At 39.7% G+C, this 24417-nt stretch overlaps 1 protein-coding gene across 3 annotated transcripts in view; it reads left to right on the forward strand.

Moving 5' to 3' along the window:
- Nucleotides 1-24417, forward strand: part of KIF16B (kinesin family member 16B) — a 148383-nt gene that overhangs the window by 111106 nt on the left and 12860 nt on the right. For all 3 annotated transcript variants that reach the window (XR_012774931.1, XR_012774932.1, XM_075496885.1), the window contains one exon: nt 14902-14985. Coding sequence is in view for 1 of the 3 variants with exons in the window: in XM_075496885.1 (XP_075353000.1) it covers nt 14902-14985 (84 nt within the window). In the remaining 2 variants the exon portion in view is untranslated. The remainder of the gene's footprint in view (nt 1-14901; nt 14986-24417) is intronic.

Genomic DNA, 24417 nt, shown 5'->3' on the forward strand with positions numbered 1-24417 from the left:
GCATGCTGAAAGCCTGCAGGTTTATATACGTAGTACTTCCCTATCAGCTTTAGTTTGCCACTAGCTACAGAAGTGATTTAAGAAGTAGATCCCTAAATGCTGCATCTGGCCTGCCTTTCTGCAGCGCGAGTCTTTTGGCTGCTGCTATTTGTAAAAGAAATTTTAGGACTTTGCTCAGTACATCAGTCTACAAATGAATAGGAGAACTTGTTCCCATAAGTAAAGTGTGAAAAACATCGCTGCTAACCATATCGTGTAGTTCAGTGAAAGTTCCGTTACGGGGAAGTGTGTTTATTCCATGTGGTCCCTCTGAATTCGTAGTTGCTAACCAGGACTGGGGCCATCTGAGACACAGCAAACCCCCTGGTGTATTTGCTTCCAGCATGTAATACTCAATTCCCAATTTATTTCTAGTGGGAAAATGAGTTCAGTGTGTGAATTTCTTGTCGTAAAACCGAATCGAAAGCCTTGTGAAAGCCCGGCTTTGGGATTAATTTCTGATTATTGTTGTTTTGTGGGCTAGATTTGTGCAGCAAAGTTTTTTTGGCTTGGTACAGGCAATTCTGCAGAAATACAGTTTCTCTCTCGCCTCCTTCCACTTCCTCCCTCCTGTGTTTTGGTCGATGATGAGACCTGGGTTTTATTTTTTTGGTCTGTCCTGAGTAGCTAATGAAACCTGTGAGTTTCCAAATGGTTCTCTGGGAAAATACAGTTAGCTTTATAGGTCTTCTGTTAAATTCAGCATGAGACAAGATTAACCGACAGGCAGACATCAAATGCCAGGTTTCATTGATTGTGCTGTGCAAAAAGCTTATACATTAGTAATGCAGAAATTGAAAAAAGAAGCATTTGGAGTGGGGAAAGTCCTTCATCTCATAATTCACAGACCATTTGACAGAATAATTGCTTTGATTATTTGATAATCAGATTTTCAAGGCTCTGCTCAATTATCTAGTGAATTTGCATGATATCAAAATATTCGTGTTGTTTTATCAGTAAAATAGTTTCAGATGGATAACAGCTATCTGTGAGAGTGGAAGGCCTCTGAGAAGAAAAATTCCTAGACAATGTAACTTGAGGTTTAGGTGCTTACTGAAATTCAGCTGTTTCTTAGCTGCTCCTGACTGTCTGTAGGCTTGGGGAACGCCTTAGACTGCAACCCTCTGTCTCTATTTTCTTCCTGCTAAGTGAAAGGCAGAGGGGAGGATTGGAGTTTTTGCTGTTTCTTTCTTTTTTTTAATGATTGCCTTGCTTTGGAGGACTTTAAGACTTCTGCTCCATTAATCACTAGCTGTTATTGACAGCCTTGCTGTCTTCTAAGGGTTTTGTGAAGAACAACTTGCTCTCACTATGTTGGTCAGGGATCTGCTGCTAGATTAAGTAGACTTTTCCAGTAGAATCCTTTAGTTTCAGTTGATTTAGGGTATGACGACCCAGCTGTATCTCTAGTTTTTGTGAAAATACCCAGGTTAATTTTGAACAAATAGTGTAGATGGTAGTAAAAACTGTCTGGTTCTAGCTGTGCCGCCCATTGCATTTTTTCCGTACACATATAGATGGTATTACTGACACAACTGCAGATGTGAAGCTGTTATGATAAACTTCATTCCCTGCCTAATCTGGAGGATTATACCAGGCTTCTCTTGAGCTGCACGTGCAGCTTTTGAGCAGGGTATTACAGGGTTGTCCCCTCTCAGTTCATTTGGAACCACTGGGAGAATGAACAGGAAAATACAAGTTGCAGATTTTGCAGTACAGTAAGAATATTTAGCTGTTTATTTTGGCATTGCTGTATTAAGCAAATGAGTGACTTCTTATCTAAACGGGATTGAGATACAGATGACTGTTAACTGATGGAGGCCCCATTCGGATACGAGTGATGTAGTCTGCAAGAAAGAAGAGCTCCTGAAAAAGTTTTCTGCCTCTGTATTTGACAACAGTTGTTGGGGTGTAAAGGTGAAATTGAAGCACGGTTCCTTGTGTCCGTAGGCCCCATTTGCATTCACTATAGAGATCAGTCCCTTCACGTGGCATTTCAAAGTGTCCGAGGTGAGTCTCCTGCCCTGATCATCCCACTGGAGGACCCTACACAGCTGCCAGGGAGCAGCAAGGGTGGGCTTGTTCCCCAAGGGAAGACAAGCTGGGAGATGAGGGTGGCTCACGGTGGCCTCGGTGGCCAGGGCACAGTCCAGCAGTACCTGAGCAGGGCTGGGATGAGGATAGTAACCGCTCCTGGTGACAGTCAGGGATCAGATGGCAAGGTGAGGTGACAAGTCAGGTCCAGGGTCCATCCGAGAGAGGGAGATTACTAGTGAAACACTGCGAGCCCCTAATTGCAACTGCAGCGTTCTGTTGTAAATATCCCCCCTTTAAATATAAGTTAGGTCGGTTTAATGGTGAATTTGCTTTAAAAAAAAAACCCAAAACAAAAAAAAACCCCACCAAACCCAACCTTATGGTTCACGTTGTTACAATCTACAAGAGACACCTTTTATCTAAGGGTCTTTTATAAATATTAGTTTGTCATGTTCCTGCTAATGAGCATTCAGGCTCGATATGGTGAAAATAATATTGTGCTTCTTAATTAAAAATGGGTTGACTTTGGAAGAAAACAAGAAAACAAATTTCTCAGACGTGTGCAGCTGATAGTATAGTTTCTAAATGAGTTTCTAAAAGCCTTCTGTTTTGTATTCACAATGAGATCTTCCTGTAAGTCTCTCAGGATATTTTCTTGACTGCTGTAATGTAAATACATTAAAAAAAATAAATCTGGAATGGTCTTTTACCATCTGTCTCTGCAACACAGAGCATACAGAAGGCTCCATCTTACAAGAGAGAATTGTCTGTCCCACTACAGAGCCCAAAGCAAGAAAGCCCAAGCAGTAAAATTTATTAGACATCCCTGTATGACAAAAATCAATAAAATACAATCTCTTGTGGTTTAATATGAAAATAAACATAAAGAAGCAGTGGCTCTCAGGAAAAATATTGAGCTACATGTATAGAATTTAAAATGTCAAGAGGAGAAGACTGAAAGTGGAGGATGTTGTCCAGTTCACTGTAGGGCGTATTTCAGAACCAAAGCCAGAAATAATAGTGCGGAGGGCAAGCTGTCTGGCCGTGTCTGAAAAACAAAATTCGTTATGGAGATGTTGGTGATGTGAGTGCAAGTGAGATGAAAAAGCACACTTTTCGTGGGTGCCAAACTTCGGGAGCCAGTGTTAAAACATTCAGTTAATTCATGGTTATGTATAAATGGTTATGATGCTGTGAATGATAAAAAGAATCAAAGCTACAGTTCTGCTTGGCCAGTTTCTTCTGTATTGATTCTATTATTTTCTATCATACTTAGTTTTAGGTACTACTGGGTATTAATGGTACTTTAATGATTTGTGCTGTGCAGTGCTGTTGGCAATGCGGGCACTCTGAGGCTGCTTGAGTGTACACTCTGTATTTTCTATGAAATACTTTGAATTTCTTTCAAACTGCATCTGAACACTGCATGTCCTAATCTTGTTATGTCTTTTTTGGCAAAAATTACCACAAAGCTTTAGCAGTATTTTAAATCCTTAAATTACTCACTGTACATTCAATTCTAACTCCAATGTTATTTTTATTTTTAAATCAGGGAATAAATAATAACACCTTTACTTTTAAGTTCAGCTCCATTTTTGAATAGTACCGGTACTGTTAAAGTAATTGCAAACTACTGTATTGCAGGGTTTTATTTACATGTGTAGAGTAGCATAATTTCCATTCTGATTGTACCTGAAGGCTCTTATGTGCTATAACTCATTGCAAGGATGCTGTAAAACAAATAATAATTCATGTGGTCTTTCAGCTTTCCCCTGCTTCCCTGGGTTACCAAAACTTGTGTAGGTGGAGCAGCATCACTCGTACGTGGACTCAGTGATGTAGTGCTTGTTGGGGACAGAAATATTATAGCCTCCTAGAAGAGCATCTGACAGACAGTAATTGTGAAATTACTGACATGTGATGCAAACCCAAATACTTGCAACAGTTAAACCCATCCCTGTTTTCTCCCCTGCCCCGAATAATGATGTTGGCTTTGATACCATGGCATTTTAATCGAGTGTGTCTTTGAGTTTTCCATGTGCGTGTTGTATATACATGGGCCTCGCTTTCTAAGCATTTATCTTCAAGTGCTTGATCAAGAAATTTTATTATACTTAGAAACAAATATCTATTCTCACCCACCACTGTGACGGTAGGATCTCAAGAGCAGTACTAAATAGGGTATTACTTGTGAAACTGATAGTAACAGTGATCTTTCTGGTCCCCATGGTTGCTTTTTCTGTCCTGCAGATTCAAAATCCTTTGCCAAGCAAGCTCCTGAAAACATATCTTTTAAGATTATTACATTTAATTAGTTATCTGTCATTTTAAGCTTTACCTAGTGACAACAGTGATAGGGGGAGGAAAATGCCAAATTTGTGTGAGGCTTACAGCTAGTTTTTAATCCTGTGATAAAGCAGCTAGTTCTAGAATGTCTGTGGGACTAGACATAAGTGAAAATTTATGTATAACCTATGTGACTATCAATCACTCTTACTGTTGGATGCGGGACTAAGTAGCTCCTCTTAAGCTTCCCATGTACTTGCACTGCATTTTCTCTGGTTTTATCATTTTAAATGACGAGGGCTAGCTAACTTCTCCTTGTAATCAGTCCAGTTTGTTGTGAGAGTTGCCACTTTATATGTATAACAAATCAAACTTAGAGGTATACTGCATATTTGTTTGCAGGTGTATTTCTCTGTGACAGCTGTTCTTTAAGACCCTGAGATCTGCCGTTAATTTTGAGTAGTCAGAAAGGCATCCATCTAGTCAGCAGTAGAAATTATTGCTGCTCTTTGATGAGTTTTCATTATTAGCATTTCTCAAAGGCAAGGCTGACTGAAATTTATGGCATCAGTTGGCCACACGAGACGGGGATGTTTCATAAATGCTGCCAGATGTCACTGAGATGAGCTCGTATGCAACAAGCAAATCCTTTTGGGAAGAGCTGTTAAAACTGCTATGGTGAATTCTCCTCTCTGAACCTATTTCTGTTGCTTAAGTCAAATGGTATTGTGACTTCTCGGCGTGCAATCGAAGTGGCCTGATTGCACCGCGTTCCTGCCGATGCCACGCTGGCTGAGCGGGGCAAGGCTGTACGCAGCCACAGCAAAGATGGTGTCTGCTGCCTGGCCCGCCTTGTACTATTGCAGGGACACTTCCTTAACCTTGCTCGAAATCCCAGTGGGAAGATAATGAATCAAATCCCAAATAATTTTTGAAAGGAAGATAAACCCCGTAGAGACCACCAGAAATTCCCTTTTCACCTTGTTTTTGAGAAGTGAGATTTGAGCCACGCATTGATGAAGATTAATTAATGTGTTGAGCTTTGAAGACATGACCTTGCAAACCCAGCAGTTGTTGCCGTTTCTTTAAAGAAATAACCAAGCACCAGGACCTGAGACTGCATGAAAAAAATTAATGTTTAGTTTGCAAAGTCATGAGCTAAAAGCGTAGAGAGTATGTGTTAAACTTGTCCATAGACTCTCTAGGTCAGCACATACCCTTGTCTTAGACCGTGGTCTGCCACGCGGTACTGTTATTTTTCCTGCAGACACTTCTATCTCGGGGCAAGGGATAGATGAACAAAGGAGCAAAATCAAGGTTGCAAGGACATGGTATGTTACAATTTTTTCATGCTTATTTTCCAAATACATCTATGAATCGTATTTAATTTTTTTTTTTGGTTTTGACTGGTTTACATGTGAGATAATTATATCCTTTGGGTTGGTGAATGCTGTTTCTGCACCATCTCATTCTGCCTTTCTACAGCCTGCATAGAGAATTTAATATATTTTCTTTGCCATTTGGGCCAATTTTTGTCCCTCTTTCCTTGGTTAATAATGCTGAGCTATGCAGGTAGTGTTTTATATTTAGAAAGATGCCCTGGCTATATTAGTTTCCAGTTTTCATAAGAGAGATTAAAACCCAAAAGCTGCATAATTTTATAGAACTGTGAAAGGTTTGCGTGAACTTTCATACATCCTATCGCTCATTTTAATAGTTGTTCTGTATTTAAACGCTATTGTACTGCTTATAATGAGCAAAACGATGAAGTAATTTGTCAAATATTATATTGACCATCGTTTATAGCTCTATTTTGTTATGTTATTATTCTGACTAGTCTAGAAATTGCTTTAAGGAAAAGAAAAACACCCCTGTAATGCAAGGTAACTTCTTTGGCTGCAGTTAATTTGATTTTTCTCAGTAGCAGGAGGTAGACTAAATGGCGTTAAAATAATGCGATAAACAGTGGCCTCCACATCTCACTATAGCTCCAAAAATGCCTGTTGAGTCTAGGTCAGCCTGCTTGTCTAAAGGAGAAACTTGGATATGAGAACTCTCAAACTTTTTCGATAATTACAGACGATTGTTCGATAGGCAGGTGGGCACCATTCAAAGGCAGTGGGGCACAGTTAGTGGAATGCAAAAGAGAAATCTTTGGTGTCCAATCCTACTTGGTAATTTTGCATTGTCGGAGGGAGGTTTCAGGGAGGTTCACAGGAGGTGAATTTCTTTTTTGTGTTCTTAACCCTCTTCAGTGACAGATGAAGTTGAAATGGTCTTTGGAGAAACAGTTATGCCTGTCTGAGGAAGGTAACTGGCAAGCACGCTGGGAAGATCTTAAAAGTTCAAAGAGAGTTACCCAGAATTAGAAGACAGCAGAGGTGTGAGAACTCGTGCATCCTGAGAAGATGCTCATGTATTGGTGAATCCAGAGAAGATGATCTGTGGGGGTTAGTCACGGCATCCAGACTTTGAGGGACTCGCAACAGAACTGCATATATTTATGGGAGGAGACGTAAGCGCTTGTGCTTCTTGGCATGTCTTAGTGCCAGTATTGCAGGAGAATGATGTAGAGGAGGTACCTCTTTATACATGGGTGATGCTCCAGAGAGATAAGTAGGAAAAAGGCAAGGAATTGCAGCCAGTCTGAGTATAGTGGGCAAGTTGCACAATTGCTTGCCCGGCAGGCTAACCCTAACAGGGTCTCCAATACACTCTGGCCTCAATGGGATGCGTTCTGGAGGGGATGAAGTAGACTTGGCTCACCAGGCTGCCTGCGCTAGGGGCCAGGCAAAAAGCAACATGCAAACCAGGAGTTGCTCCTGCCAGCCAGAAATGCAAAGGTTAAACCAGTTCTGCGGGCAGGTAAACCTTTGGCACAGAGCAAAAAGGATGGAGAGCAGGAAGAAAAGAGTATTCTCATGTACATGGGGCAAAACAGCTTCCTCTCTGAGAAAAGGCTGTGCTGTAAAGGGACGGGAAACCAAGATGAGGCATAAATTGTATTCAGGAGATACCAGAAACAAAACAAAACAAAAACCCCCAAAACCAGCTGCGGTACATCACTCTGCAATATGGTCTTTCTTGTATTTGTCAGAAGGGAGATATTTGCTGTCGGATTTATTTAGGATTTTTCCGAGTAGACTCCCTCAAGGAAGGAGGGAGATGCTCGTTCCTTTGTGCGTGTGTGAGTGAGATCCAGGCGCTGCAGCCTATAGCAGCAAGGAGAGACAACAACAGAAAGCTGGAAGCCTGCAGCTCTGATGGAGGAGCTGAGACACAGCAGGGATGAGCCTAGAGCAGCTCCTCGGGTCTCAGAACCACTGCAAAGACCTGGGGAGCAGAGGGGCTGGAACAGAGTCTGCTTCCCTCAAAGCCAGTGAAGGACTGACTGTGTTAGGCTGGTATCGGGGACCTTCTGCGGGGACTCCGCTGCAGGGATCCTGTGCGTAGGAGGAAGGTTGCGTGCAACCTTTTTCCAGTTCTGTTTCCTGGTCACTTAAGTTTTCTTCGGTTTAGGAGGTTAATTTTCCTTGTTTGTTTGTTATAATAAATTGTGGCTTTTGTTGCTGTTTAAAAGCTGTTCAGTCTTCTCCAAGGAGTTCATTAGAAGGTTGACATGGGTCCAGCTCAGAGCTTTGGCTGATCCTTAGTTGCTCGGATATCCTGCCTCTGAGAAGATCAAATCCGTCTCCCCTTCTGGCAGATAGTAGGAAGGATGGTGTGGGAATAGGAAATTTGATAAGGCAAATGGACAGTGGAGTAAGAAAAAGAATTAGGTAGGTCATGGGGGGGGGGGGGGGGGAATCATGGCATTAAAAGAGACAAGCTGGGAAGCTGGAAGGTGGGGGAGAACATGTTGGAAGAGGTGGAAAAAGAAGTAAAGAGAGAATATTAGAAATGGAAGAGGAAAAGTAGGTGACAAACTGAATATCCAGAAAATAATCCCCTGGATATGCCCTCTCGTCGATTAGTTGATAATGGAAAATATTGTCTTTAATCTTCCTGTCCTCTGAGGGCATCACCTACCTATAACATACGTATCAGGAAAGCACTGTAGGGTTTACATGATGGAGGACTACATTGTTGGTTGTTTTTTTTTTTAAAGGAGAATAAGTTTGAGTTTTATTTACTCATGTTTGGGAAAACATCATTTGAACTTTAAATAGTTTGAGCTGTATCACCTGAAAATGTGACTTAGGTGGTTTTTAAGTTATTTTGGTTTCTTTCTTAGTGGATAGTATATGTTCAAATGATTTATCTTTGATCTCTGTTTGATTTTGGTTTTTTTCAGAATTTATAAAGTAGCCTTTAATCTGTTCATTAAGTGTTAACTTTTTCCCTTTGCCTAAGGCTCTGTTATGAAATTGTGTAGAATAGGTGGTTTATTTCAGACAAAATACTAGTAAAAAATATTGAAGTTAAGCTTTTTTTTTACCTTGTTGTCAAATCCCTAAATATTTAGTGCAAGTTCCTAGTTAAGAATGCAGCTTTTGTCCAATTTCTGTAGAGTCTGGGACTCTTAGTACATCTTGAGAAGTTGAGGCTTAAGTGTTTAAACTTCAAAAACTAAAAGTAGGACAGTTTCTTCTTTCATTACTCACTGCAAAATCAAGTCAGGTGCAGCCACACCGGCTGTAAAACCGTGCTACATTCTTCTCTTTGATTTTTCTCATCTGTGACAGAGATTTCTGGTACAAAGGATCAAAAGTCAGACATGCCCTTTGAAAAATGAGAAAATTCAGAGTTGTAAAAGTAACACGAGAGTTAAAGAAGACTCACTTTTTAATTTAATAGTTAGCATTTCCTTAATTTTCTTTTTTACCCCTTTTCCCCCCATTTAAATATATCAAAACATTGAAGTACAAAGAGAATTTGGGATGAAAGATTAAAGATGACTCAGCCTCTATCAATGTCTGCCCTGTTTTTCGTAAAAAAAAAAATAAAAATCTTTTACCATATTGTAGGCACTAAAACATAGATTTTACCCACCAGAAATAATGAGACGTTTCAATCCTGTAGATTTTTGCTTGATGTCGGAAAATGGCACTTTTTTTAATGTTTAGGGAGCATAACACTTCGAACAATTTCATGCTTCAGAAGTGACAAGACTACATGACTGTATTATGTGGTATTTTACTTTGTTCCACTATATATTGAAATATCATCTGTAAAGCACTGTACAAGACTTTTTATTAACATGTTATGTTCCACTGTACCATACAAACCCTGAACTGAATTAAATCCAGCAGATCCCTAGCAAACTTCAATTAATGTCAGTGAAGAGTCTCCCACTGAATATAAGAGAAATTAAAGGACACCCTTCAAATGCTGATGGCTTCATTTTCTAAAAGTCCTGAAATGAGAGTGCACCCCATCTCAGGCAGAGCCTTTCATGGTATTGGAGCCTTCATTTGTACTCTTTTGCCTTCCAAAAGGCCAGTATCCAAATTTGCATCTCTTCCTGGGGCTGTGTAGTTGAAGGCTATGGAGATGTATGGTTTCACTTCAAAAGAGTATGCTTCCATATAGATGATGCTAGGTATATGCTGTTTCCAGAACTAGGTGAATCTTAAGGTCAGCAGTTGTATATAAGAAAATAGGTGGCTAAAAAAAGGGTCACTTACTGTTCTCCCATCTACTCTTGCCAGCATTAAACTCCTGCCGATAACCTTGTTAAAACCAGTCTCCTGGCTGAAATATGAGAGAAGTAAAGGAATCCATTAAGTTGCTTAAAATTTACTAGAATACTACTTGCTAGGTGTGAAGCACCTTGCCCTTGAGGACTGGACCTAGTACTGCCTAAACTTGATCATGCTAATCTCACAAATACTGTATCACGGTCGGTAAGTACCGTTTCTTACAGATAAGGTTGCTGAGACACAGACAAATAACATGCCCCCAAGTAATACAAGACCCAGAAATAAAAACACAGCCTTTATTTATTATGAAGAAATTAGGGAGTAAATTGCAAATGACTGTTTGCCTCTCCCTAAGACTGCTACTGCCTAGCAACGATTGCCAGATAGGATAAACATCATTAACTGTAAAAAGTTTAATGTCTAAAAGACATTAGGAGTGCTGATATGCAGTCTGGAGGTGTCTCTGTACTGTTTTAAAATATTATCTGGTGTTGCATTTTGGGTCTAAGAGTAGTCCCAGCCTTGCCCATGGTACGCGTATGCATGCGTGTGCACACTCGTATGTATATAATGGAATTTGTATTGCAGCAATGCTACAATTACGTATAGTAGGGAAATGCTTCTGCAGCCAAAATAAAAATTAGAAATCTTGCACGCTACATGCAGAAGCTTCTCAGGAAATCATTCGAGCTCACTCTTCCTGTCAGGCTGGGGAATATGCCTCTTAATTTCCCCTGACAGCAAACATAGCACCTCATCGGCAGCCCTAAAAAAACGACAGAACATCCCCGCCGAAAAAGACTGCCTGCCAAATGCTTTCACTGCCCCTGCAGCAAGGGGGACAGGGAGAGGAGGGGCGTGCTTCAGAAATGTCAGGAAAGTAGAATAATTTACCTTGCTACCTGTAGAGTCCCACTGTTATGCCTTGTATTGCCGCAAAACGTTCATCTCGTAGTCAAGGTGTGACCCTTGAAGAATTAATTTGCGCCAGAGGGTACGCAGCCGTTTAATTCTAAAAGAATAATTTATACTCCTGAATCTGGATAGTGTGAAATTTCTCTTACAGTGTTTGAGCCAAGGCAAACATCTCGATGCAAAATCTACACCTGCAGATCTCTTACATATTTAAGTGACAGAACAAATGCGGCTCAGTCACATACTGTGCTGTGTGCATTAACCTGTAGCAGTGGTAATCTCATCTGAAGTTACTGTGCAGTTTCTTAAAGGCATTGTGGTACTACTAATAACAAAATGTAAATGTATTGAAGTATTTGCTACTGCAATTTGGCTTAAATGAGTACGGTATTTTAAATAAACCTCAAAATTCTCTTGAATTTTCTCTTGATTCATTTCTGAATCGCACATGATTACGTTCAGTGTTCGTATGTCAGATGATACATCAGGACAGAGGCTCTTTATAGACAATTATCATAACATTTATCATTACTTCAGTAATGTACTGTATACTGTACTTCAATCTACTGTATGCATTACTTCAGTAATGTTCAGTAATGTACTTCAGTACTTGTATTGCTGGGCTGTTTTTCTTTTCTTTTTTTATAAACCAAAATTATGATGAGATGAGAACATTTTATCGTCGCTCTGCATATTTGTGGAACTCTTGCACCAACTTATTTTTCCCCACACTAAAGGAGTAACTTTGTAAGTCAGAGTGACAGAGATCAATGGTGTGTATATTTATAAGCACGCTACCTCTGGTAAATATACTAATATTGTATTTTTATATAAATATACTACAATGGACCAGCTTCCTATTACAGTGAAATTACACAGTCGCACCGAGGACTGCATAATTCACATTGCCGCATGAATGGTTCTAGTTCTCATGTTGCAAAGATAATTTTCAGGCTGCGAACTGGGTAGAAACTGGTGCTGTCGTGTCTGCATTAAGCATTCGGACAGCCTGAAACTCAAGCCTGGAGAGTTTTGAATGTCTCTTTTTTTCGTTTTGATGAGGATTAGACTTTTGGTATGTAGTGGAGTAGAACGTGTTGGAATAATTCAGGGTTTCCAAGAATTGCTGAAGTGATGATGAAATCCACGGCTGGAGGTTTTTCAGTCGTATGGCTGGGTGGTCATCTGTTATGTGAGAGAAACGGTCTCCATTTTTTATTTGTGAGATGGACATCGGCTAATCATTTGTCTAAAAGAGGAGCGAGAGGACCCTTGGGAAAGAGTGGGACACAGAGATGTTCCAGCAGGCCCAAGGTTGCGCGCCTTCTGCATCCAGCCCCGTAGAGATGGTGACTTCGGTAGATGATCAGCCCTTTGTAACGTACCCTCTGCAGGATGCAAAATCCTTCCAAGTTACATATATGTATGTATAGGTATATTCTGTAGACACGTATGTGTATTGCAAACATAAGTAACGTATATATGTGTGCCAAGTATAGTTTGGCATGCTGGCGTTCTGATCTGGATGGAGGTTTTTGTTATATATAGTTCTCTAAGTCTAAAGTGTTCAGATCCAGGTCTTGACCAGCAATGAAATTATGATTTTTGTTTAGGTACTTGTTGTGACTTTGAACATTTCAGAGCCAAGTTTACTGGCTGAGGCTTTCTCTTGTGTATTAAATTCATGACTGTAATGGACTTTCATTGGCTTGGTTTCAAAGATTTGTGCATCGTAGTGATTTGGGAGTTAAGAAATGTCAAAACTATGTGTGTAGCTACTTCGGTTTGAATGAGTTTAGCAAAACTTACTGGCTTTAGAAAATGCAACTGTTTTTCTTCTAAGATGTATCCAGAAAGCTAACAGATTAGGAAAACAACTTGCCTATCCCAAAGTTTTGCAGAATCGGTCGCCAAATGCCTGTTAAAATCAAACTTAATTCAGATAAAGAAATCATTCCTGATTTTACCTGTAATACCTTGCTTTGACTCTACAGAGTATGTCTGAGGATGTTGTAGCAGTAGGTTTTTTTATGTGTGCAAATTGTTTTTTAACAGACACTATTTTAAAATTCTATAATGGAAATATTTATTAGCAAATAAATATAAAAACAATCTCCCTAGGGCCAGGAGGGGATTGTGGTGGTAGTTGTTTTACCTTGCTTGTTTCTGGAAGTGACATGATGCAGTACTATTTAATGAAATATAATTTCTGCAGGGGTGGGATTTTGAAGTCCTTGAAAATATTAGCACTTATAATCCTGTATGGGTTAAGGAGTGAGTAATGCGGTGAAAATAAGTCCCAAGGACGTAATTATAGGATGCTGTTTGGTTGTGTACTGCTTGTCCTGCCAACATGAAGAAGCGGGCACACCGAGAAGAATATGGTTGGAGAAATTTTAAGAATATAATTGGGGCGTGCTGGTGAGACTGATACAGAGTAGACATCTCTTCCATCTCCTCTGGTGCCCCACATCAATTTATATCGCTCATTTGAAGATGTCTAGGCATGTCTTTAAAATTATCCAAGTTGGAGTTGAACTAGAGAGTGGGAGTAAATTATTCGTATTGCAGAATTCCTCTGTATTTTAAAGATGCTTACATTCAGCATTAATAATGAAGCTCCTAATTTAATTCAGTACATTGCTGCTCCTTGTAACCAGCCATAAATTCTCTACAGTCCTGTATATGCTGATATACTAGAAAATGATGCATCTTGTTTATTAGTTCAATAGTATTGAACAGCCAGGGGAATTCATGCAGGAGGCATTTTTACACAGGGCTTTCTCCTGCAAAACAACTCCAGCAATGCCAATGGGAGGTTGCATGTTTCTGTCTCGTACAGTGAGAGCTAGGAGGAAACTGGTTTTGATGTGCCTTCAAGTGCAAACACAAACCGTGTGGAGAGGACTTGTTTTCTTGTGCATCGTTCCCAGCAGCAGTGGCTTAGCAGACCAAGTTCATTGGTACTTGTTACCAACTCTTGAGTCTTTTGTGTGTTTTACAGATATAGCTGGCTGGAATTTGTTCAAGCATTTTATTTGTTGGGATACAAGAAAGGAAGATGGTTCCCTCGCTCTCTCCCTTACCAGTGTAGCTTGCCACAGTTCCTACAGGATGAAAAAGAAATGAGAAGATAGCTTTGAACACCTCTCTGGAAGAACTCCTAAAAGGACAGATCTGAATAGTTGTTTTTAGGAGTTGTGCTGCTGCCTTGTTTTCATTTTCAGTGTGATAAATGGGATTTTGCCTGCTCATATGGGTTCTCTTCAGAAATTAAAGCTATCACCTTCCAGCATGGACACACATTTGAATGTGGTTGAGCTACAGTTGAGTTACAGCTCAAGACGTCCCACTTCCCATCATCTTAGCTGCCATCATAGCGTAGGTCATGCTCTTAGCCTCTCCCCGCCAGAAGGAAGAAGTCATAGTTCAAGGAACAACGAAAGGTCCCTCAGGTCTGGCTCAGGTGTCAGCTGGAGTCCAGCAGTGCCATCTTCCACAGCATAACTTCAGTGATAGTTCTTAGATCCGATGATCTTACATTTATGATACAACGTAAGAAAAGACAAACAAATTACACGGCAGTACCGTTGGAGACGTACAGTTTTTAAGAGACTGAATGCAATCTTTTAAGACACACGGAATTCCTGAAGAGATTTTTTCTTACTTCTTAGTTGGTGCTATCACATCAGATTCAGTTTGCAACTTGGTAACCTTTATGTGGGCAAACGGTGGCATTCTAATTCCTAAATTTGCTTTCTGTCACTCATTTATGACAAAATGTGTTGTTATCTTAGCAGTACTACAGACCAGATCGCAGTAACGTCAGTAGAAACGTGTAATGTGATTTTTGCTAATAGCATATAGTGTAGCTCATGAATATTTGGCATTTTCTTCTTCTCGCTTGCTTCGTAGTTTAAAGAGAATTTTCGCATTTGAGCTTGTCACTTCTGATGCCGATTCATCCTTTAATGTCTTCCAGCTTGCCACTTTAGAATTCCCTCCAAAGAAGCTCTTTGGAAACAAGGATGAACGGGTGATTGCAGAACGACGGAGTCACTTAGAGGTAATGCCAACTTTTTAACAGGCTTCTGTGATGTATTTAGGTGGAGTACTCTCTGCTTGACCAACAGAAACTATTCCCATATGGTCAAAGTTAAATAGCCTGCTTGTAAGTATGAAGTTACTTGCTGCCTCATTTAACACAGGAGATGGCAGCAGTAGATTGCAAAGTAATGAAACATGCCTTAAAAAAAAAATTAATCCTAGTCTAGGGAAAAAAGCATCTCTTTAGAGATATTCATAGGAGGTGCATTTATTTAAGGGGGAAAGGTTGCGGGTGAGGTAAGTGTTCACTGTAGACAGATGGTCTCTGTGCAAGACAAGATTAAAAAAAAAATATTGCTACTTTAAATGCAATTTGTTAGCTGAAGATTTACTATTTTATCATAGTTACTATATCCAAATATCTCATGACAGAAGGAAAGCAATATTTAGGCATCTTTGAGCTTTATTTTGTAACCCAGCTTTCTGGATGTATTTTTTTTCTTTCAATTAGTTTTAAAAACTAATTTTGTTGTGGACAAGGTTACTGAGTTTATGAGGGTTTAGGTTTTTATCTGCTTCTGCAGTGCCATGTGGATGGCATAATTTTGACTCCTATCACACATCAGGTCTTTATATTTCTATTTTAATGCATGTGTTATTGCAGCCCAGGGGCAGGAGGTGGGGTTTTGGGAAGGAAGAAGAGGCGTGAACAAAGACTAAACCATACACCCCGCAACTATATTGTAGCCACATGGGGATTACCTGATCATGCAAGTCATTAAGAATTATATTCTTTGTAGAGCTAAAGTAGCATTAAGTAGAGCTTTAGAGAAATTAATATAAAAGTAGATTGCTTCCAAACGGACTATTTTCTTGCATGTTTTGAATTTTTTCTATGTACTTTATCTTTTCTTTGATCTACAAACAAAACATCCTCCCACTGACTTTTGATATGAGGCTGTCTTACATGTAGCGCACAATGTAATCTGTTTTTTATTTCATGCCCTCTACAGAGGGCATAAAAGCATGGCCACGTTAGAGTCTAGTACTCAATTTGCATATTTTTGTACCAGTACGAAATTTAATCCCTTAATCTTTCTGACCTTTCATTGATTTACTAACAGATTTTATTGTAATGTTTCTAAATGTTAAAACTGCTGTGTGGTCATGGTCATATAGTACTTAACAGCTCTCTATATAGCCAGTTTTTAGCTTAAAGTTAAATTGTATCTATTTAAATTAAGTCATTAAAACTTATTACCGATATATTTTGCAAATGTGATAGTAATAATATATGACTACCGTTCACATGAATATGTTTTGCCATATGCCAAATAGTACACTTGGTCATGCCACTCGATAATCCTGACAAATCACGCAGTGTTGGAGACACTGAAGATCCCCGGTGGCTAAGGGAAAGTTAGATAAAGAGGACAAGGAGCCAAACAACTGTTACCATCCTTGCCATGAGGAATTTGATGCAACAAGCAGGTCAAAACTCCCTTATGTCTGGCTCTCTAATCGTGGTATTTTTCGCTATATATTTTGCAGCAGTTTGCTCTGGGTTTGCCAACAGCTGGAGAGTTTCAGCTAACGTAGCTGCAGCCTCCTTGGTGAAGAGTGGGAGAAACCACCTAAGTAGCGATGGTTTCCAAAGTCACATAACGCTTTGAAGACTCAAAGCACATCTTGAGTTATACTGGGAAAGTATTTGGCAGGCAGAGAAAGTGCGATAGTGGAAGATGGTACAGGCACCGCTTCTATTTAAAATACTGGCTGTTACTGCCTCGTGGCTTTCAATCTGGTCTGAACCCTGAGCACACTTTAGTGGGCTAACTGGAAAGTAGTAAATGGGTGAATTGCCTCTGTAAGGGACGTGGTTGCTTGGCCTTTTGACCATGGTGCATTTCTCACATGGAAATTTGATCTGGTAAAAGGTGAAGGCATTAGACCTTGGTAACAACCAGAAACATGGCTTGTATTCAGTTGGCTTTCGTAGCTGATCCTGTACCTTGATTTGCTGAAAACCCTTTGCAATCTCTTTCAAGCCTCGCAGGTGATACGTTGTTATAGCTGTAGTGTGGTGTAAAAGCTTATTTGATTGTTCCACATGGTTAGTCAAGAGCTAATGAGCTAATACAGCATTTTTAGAAAAAGCAAAGCACAACTTTCAGGCCAAGAAAAATGTATATTCTTACGCGACATCTGAGCTGACTTTGTTGACTAAAAATAGATGACAGCTTGACAAATATCAGTCTGATAAGTGTTCTGAATAAATATTCTGTATTGTAAGATCATTAGTAGAGCTGTCATCCCAGTGGTGGATGACAAAGAAATTACTCTGCTCTTCCAGTTTTTACATTAAGTATTTACACATCTTGAATGGGCTGTGACTTCACATTGTTTTTCCTGAACTTTTTGGATTGAAGTGGGATAGTACAACTTTGGCTAGTCCAGTGCTTTCCACAGGTCATCTCTGAGCAACAGCAGTTTCTTTTTTTAATTTACATTTTTTTCTAAGCATGCATATAACAAATTAACATTCAAACTCCAATGTACAGCTGTGCGAGGGGTAAGACAACTTATGCTGTCCTATCAGTCAAACAGCCTGACTAGAGTATTTGCTGGAATTAGCAGTTGGTTACTGAAATGGCCTTGCAGGCTCTTTTTCTTTACATCAAAACTAAATATCAGCTCTCAATCTGATCTGGGAAAATGAAGCAGATAGTTTCGGAGTTATTGTAGGAGCAAAACTACTCTTCCAATTAACTAAGCGTACAACAATCAGAGAGCTGGTTCTAGTGCAGATATCTAAACTGTTATTTTATTGACTCACTTTGGCTTTAGTCAAGGAAACTTTCCTTGTGCCTAACTATCGAAAGATTCGTCCAAAACGTCCTTTGTGGGACGGTTTAGGAAGAGTTTGGTTTTTACTACGCATCACCTCTCGGACTCTCGCCACAGTAGAAGTGCTGAGGACAGCAGGGGGTTTTGAGGTACCTTTCAAGGCAACGAGCATCAGGAGGGTTGGCTGTAGGGTTTGTTTTGTTTTAAGATTGTCATGTAGAGTTACCTTATTTCAGTTTGAGATTAGAAGTGAGCATATTTCATCATAAAGGAGATGAAATTACTTGGGGTAAAAGTCTCCAGAGCGCCCCAAATTATGAGGATTGTGATTTAAAACCACAAAAAATGCAAAGTTTATGTAAAACATCAAGTTTCTTTATTTATCCTAGCTGGTACAAATGCTTAATAACCAAAAGCTTCACAATACGTTGTTGGTAGGAAAGCACATTATGTGTATATTTTTGAGAAGAAGTCTTTGATGTCTAGTGTGATACATAGCTGCAGCGTAAACACTTTTGCTTTGGTGTTTGTTGGTATAATATAACCTTTTGACCAATATCTTACATTTCCATTGAGGTTTAGAAGAATAACATGCAAGTTTGCACAAAGGTTTTGCCTATACATCTTAAGAGAAAACACCTAAATTGTATTTAAAATTACCTATCCGAAATGCCGTATTGCAATCTATTAATTTAGTATTTCATCAGGGACCTGTTGCAGGGCAAAACTCTAAATTAATTGTTCTGCAGTCTAAAAACTGTAATTTCACTTCAGAGCCAGCCTTGCTTGATTAAATCCGCCTTAAATGAAACAGCCAAGAATTCTTTTGATTAAAGTTAATGAATAGAAGTTAGTGTGTATCTATCCTTTCATGCAATTAGAAATCAGTAGATAAGAGTATAGGATCCTTTTTTTTTTTAAGTGAAATGAAATTATGTATATTCCTTTTTTTATTTTTTAAGCAAAAACTTTGTAAAGGAAACACATGTCACGAGATACGTGATTCAGTGAATGTGTCTGTTCCTGTTTTAACTGCAGAATATCTTTTATTCCTTGGTGAGTTGCTAGAGCTGGGGATGACAGTAAAAAGAAGTTTTCCTGAAATCCCAGCTTCTTTGGATACTACATTTCTGTATCACATCATTCCCCTCATTATTTTTCTTCTTCTCCTGGACTCATGCTTTGTTGTAGTAATGAAGATGATGATGATTATTGTTAGCCTCATTTTCCCATTGTGCAGCCAGAAAAACTGGGCACGAGTAACTGCCTAAGCTGACATAGCAGATCGAGCCGTGATTCTTGACTCCTTGGTCAGAAGCCTTGCAGCCATGGACCCACTAGGCTTTCTTTTCTACTCTTGCTGTCACCAGCTTGCTTAGGAAAAAACCAATTGTTATGCTGACAAAAATCCCAGCAGGTTGTTGCTTAAAGGAAAATAAAAACTCCCCCAAGCCTCAGCCTGTCTCCTTGTCTCTGTTCCCCATTTCCCGTTCCCTGTTCCCACTGCTGCATTTCCTCAGGTTTGTTTGTGGACTGCAAAGGGGAACGAGCAAAATCCCCGATTGGGGACCCCCCGACAGACAGTTCAACGGTCAGCAGGAGTCGTGTGTTTCCTTTTGCTGCCACTTCCAGAGCTCAGGGAATGAAAGCAAGCCAACCTGTAACAGTATGGTAAAATGAGCTACTTCAGGTTTTGTAGGAGCACATACATCTTCCTGGCATTGTCTCTGCTCTTCTCTTTTCTTGGTACTTTGAACCTCTTTAAAAGATAGACACGCTCAATTTATTTAAAATTAATAATACAATTGTCCTTAACCTCCTCACTTCCTGATGTCGTCTGATGAGGTTTTCAATGATACGTGTTAATGCAAGAGGCAGAAATAAATCTTGTATGAACTGCATAATTCAATTTTGCTCTTGAATCTGTAGAACTGGCTAGGGAAAGCATCATAGACACTGAACTGACTGAAATATTGCTCTTCCCTGCAGTCAAAATTAAGCTTCCAAAATAAGATTCTTTAACTTAGAAGCCAAATGCTTTGTTTTGTTTTCAGTTTGTGTTCTCACTTGAGTTCCTTTGAAGTTGAAAATTTCTAGGTAGTTGTTTTTTGGGTTTTTTTTTAATAGGGCTCTATAGCTAGCCACTCCAGCTTTCCTCTTTAAAAGTGAGATTCTGCTGGTTTTACGTGGCTCCAAGGATCTGGTTCTTAAGGAAAACATGAAATAATGTTTCCTTGAACTTAAATTCACTCCTGTTATTTAAATGTATCATTAGTTTCAGAATTAACACCTCGGTGGCAATCAACAAAAGAAACATCTGAGAAAAAAAAAAAAAATCTCAAAATATTTGTCGACAAATTTGGGCAAACAGAATGTTTGAGTCTGTCTGAGACCTCATTTCTTGAGGTTTTCCTTGAAGTCATGAGGGCAGAAACATTTTAATGATGTTTTAGATGATTCATCATCTGACTATTCAGTATGAACTTCATGAGTACATCCCACCAGCCTTTGTTTCACAGCCCCATCCCTTAACCTGTTTAACTGAGACAACCTGCTTCATGCTAGTTACAGGTGAACTGGTACATCTAGTGCAAAAGCTCTGTCAAGTGGAGTCAGAGTTACCATTTTTGTTTGATTTTTCCTGACTCTGACACCAGTCACAAAGACCTTTCAAAGCTACTGATTATGTGTCAGTTCAAAGTGATTATTAAAAGGAAATTATTAGACTCCAGTATCAGCTTACAACAACATCCCTAATACCAAAGCTTTTTAAGAGCTTTAAAGCCAGCTGCTCACCAGCCTGCCTCTTGCAGATTGAATGTTTGCCTCTGACAGTGTGGCTGTAAATACTGTTCGTAGAAGCATCTCCATGAGAAGGACTTCAGAAAGCATTCAGAATACATTTGATAATCATTGAAAGATAAAAGGAAGCTTTTCCTTTTGTTACAGACATGAATGCACACCAGATACGGCTGCTAGCGCAAAAGCGAACCGCTGGAAATGTCAGCATTTGATAATCCTAGAGAAGATTGTTTCATACCCATAGTCTGAACTACAGAATGCGACATCTTGGAGTGATGGTTTTAATTTCCCCCTAGAGGAATAGGGAGGCAACGGGAGCACGGGAGGAAAGAGCATAGATGCATCCACAAAGACGAGAGAAGGGCGTGTGTGGTTGGGCCATATTGTGAATATCAATTATATGAAATCCATGTCAAGGATGATTTTATAGATTAGGTACAGTTAGCCTGCACTAAGTGCCTTTCATAATCTCTAGTAACTGTTTAAAAATGTTAAACCCCCAAATAACTGCTTTTCAGCAACAACACTAAAGTCTTGCCTTGCCTGCAGAGAGTAAAACTTTGCAGTTAGCCGTCTGAGAGCAACTTCACGTGTCAGGTTCCCAGCCTTCAGTGCGTCACTGGGGCTGCCCAAGGCATGTGGCTTTTCTTCTTTGGAGTGGCAGCCCTCAAAGAGGAGTTGTAGCAGCTCTCAGCAGTGAAGCATTTCATCTATTTTCGGGTGGTGCTGCTTCTCGTGTGAGGCACGTTGGCTTCAAAAAGTGAATAAATAAAATTAATTTTACTTATTGATTGCAGTCTCTAGGTACAAATAAGTTGAAATTGGGACTTTGCGTACATCAGCGGTTGATCCTATACCAATAAAAAGTTACTTTGATTAAATACCGTAGACTTTCAGCCAGGTCCACAGCAAATTCAAGACGTTATTCTTATAATAGCAGTAGAAGAGAAAGATCGTAGTTCAGAAGGAGTGAAAGCCTGGGGTCATTTTCTGGATGAGTTAATTTTAAGCTCCAGTCCAACAGGCTACTGGGTGCAAAAGGAACAGGGAGAGTAAACAGCCCCTTGGTCTCATTTGCTCAAACGCATTGCCTTATTCAAGATCAGGTCCGAACCCTGTTTTGCGGAATTTGCTAGAGGTAACTTTACATAATATACATACCCCTTTACAATAATTTTGGTGTTTCTTTAGATGTATAACTTTACCCTACCTCAAAAACTGGACCTTTTGTGATAAAATGTCTATCTCCGTTACAACCAAAGAATTAAATAGGACGTTCCATTCAGAGACCTTTTTTCTTTCCTTTTTAGAGATTTCAGAGTATCAGAAAATAAGGAGGTATGTTTATCATAATTTAGTAAGTTCAGAATATGTGACAGCATATAGTTTGAACTCTAAATTAGCTCCACATCATAATGTCTTTTGCTGTCAGTTCAGAATAAATTTCCCAACATCCTCCTACAAATCAAGTTTTGAAGTTGTGTACCTTTATTGGTCTCCGATAATGGCTCTCCACGTTCAGATGTGAGCAGATGAATAAAGGGAGCGCTCGACCAAGGACGCTGGGTTGAACTTGGTGCCATCCCTTTTCAAAGCAAGCGTATCGGTCATCCTGCAGCATCTGACTTCACCGAAGGAAGTAGAGGGTGATGCATGTGAAGTGCTCTGATACCTATTTGCCAAGGCCATTCCAGCAGACGACATGCTGTCGTGACTGGCCCAGGGATGCGGGGTAAATTCAATCCTGTTGTTGTTCTTTCTGGAATAGATTTTGACAGGACTTTGACTTGTGCTCTGGAGAAAAGATTGGTTTCCTTCACTAGTCAGGTCTGTTTTGATCTTTTTTAGTATGGCCGTTCATTTCCAAAAGATGACTCACACTGATAGAGCACCTGTAAATCATAGCCCTTGCTGCCTTTTTTTTTTTTTTTGTTCCCGCCAGCCTACAATTCAGTTTTCATTGGAGCTACTTAAAGCCAATGAATATAAGCTTTTAGCATGCAGGTGTTGTAAGAAATATTAAGTCCTGTGGATTTTAAATGAATTTCAGGCAGAATAAGATTGTAATTTGGGATGTAGACTGACTTCAGAAGTTAATTCAATTGATGTGGCATAATAGTAATTCAACATAATGTGCTCATGCCATTAGACTTGCACAGAAAAATGCTCTAAATGGCTATAATGAATAGTTTGGATTTTGAAAACCTAGGAGAGCAATTTCACCTTGAATCATAACTGGCATCTTTCAGAATGCTTGTACATTACGAAAATTCAAAAAGGTGTATGAATTCAAGTAAATTTCAGTACCACTCTGGGTAAAATTAAATTTTAGTGGCACTCAAACACTTCTGGAGACGTGGTGGCGAAATCTGCTTTCACCTGTATAGCTGTGGAGGAAACTAACCCTGATTCAAGGAATCTGCATTATGCTGTGCATAAAAACATAGGGAGAGTTTCCCAAGGGGCTAAAAATGTAAGTTCTGGGTTTTTAAATGGAATTTAGCTGCTTAAAGAGCTTGATTCTTACCCACTTAGTTCCGAAGTCATTTAGATACCTCTAAACATGCCCAAAGGAGTGGTGCATATGGTACTGCTGCTTCTCTCTCTGCTTTGGGTTAAGTCCACCACCAACACAGACTGCCGCAGTGTTAGTGCCACTGCAGTGGCAAGAACACAAGTCTCCATAGTTCAGTTTTGTAGCTCCAACAAAAGCAAAAGCTAATTTCTTTGCTATCAGAGCAAAATTCTGTTTTTATAGATCCAGCATTTACAGCCATGTTAACATTTGGGAGCTATGTAGGTAAATCTGTTCACTAACGAAAGAGCTACATTACGTTTTTGGTAGGAGCTTTCGATCTCATCTCCTCCTATCTATCTCCTGAGCAAGGAAGTTCATTCTAACAAGTTAAGAGTTTACATATGTGTATCACGGTCAAATTGGCAAGATATTTGCTAGTATATTAAAAAAAAAAAAAAAAAAGAAAACAACAACCTAGCATAATTTGCCATACTCATATTATTTTTGTGCCAAGGGAAACCCATAAATCCTGGTTTCTTAGGAATCGTTGCCAGCCTATGGCACAGGCAGCTGGACCCTGCAGCAAACGCTCTGCTCCCCCTGAAGCCGTGCCTGGCTGCTGCGTCCCCAGCACTACTGGTTCCTGCGGTGCCAGGCTGGCTTTCCTCCATTGGCAGGAGGACATTCGTGCAGGCAAAGTTGGTCAGTAAGACAGCTGGAAGTTTAACATAGGTGTGCTTTGGGAGAGCTGGTGATGTGCCTTGTGCATGGCTGTAGAATTTATACGTAGATTCTATATATAGAAATTTTTTTTTGATGGAAATCATTGGTGGGGGGGGGTGGAGTTGTACGCAGAGGTATAAGACATGCGAACACAGGGTAAGGTGATACTGATTGGGAAGTTCTTGATTGATTGATTTATTTATTTATTTTAAACTGTGGTGTGGGGTTGTTTTTTTTTTTCTTTTCCCCCTCTCTCAGTGACTACTAGGCATTATCTGTAAACAGCCTTGCTTCTGATTAGGCCTAATCAAAGTGAACAGGAAGGGTTTGATTAAAACGAGTCAATCCTTTTTTCTTGGCTTGTGTAATGTGAAGCCAGTTAATCCAGCCCTGAGCCTAATTCACGACTGCCATTCTGAAGCAAATACCCCCCCCCCCCCCCCCCTTTAATATTATGACTAACGCAGTGGTGACTTGTCATTTTCAAACATGTGTGAATCTCTCTTTATTGTCTTGAAAAATCTCTCTGTGCTCATGCAAGTTGTCTGCGACTAGAGCAAG

Source organism: Mycteria americana, chromosome 3 (assembly GCF_035582795.1).
Source record: "Mycteria americana isolate JAX WOST 10 ecotype Jacksonville Zoo and Gardens chromosome 3, USCA_MyAme_1.0, whole genome shotgun sequence".
Lineage (NCBI taxonomy): Eukaryota > Metazoa > Chordata > Aves > Ciconiiformes > Ciconiidae > Mycteria > Mycteria americana.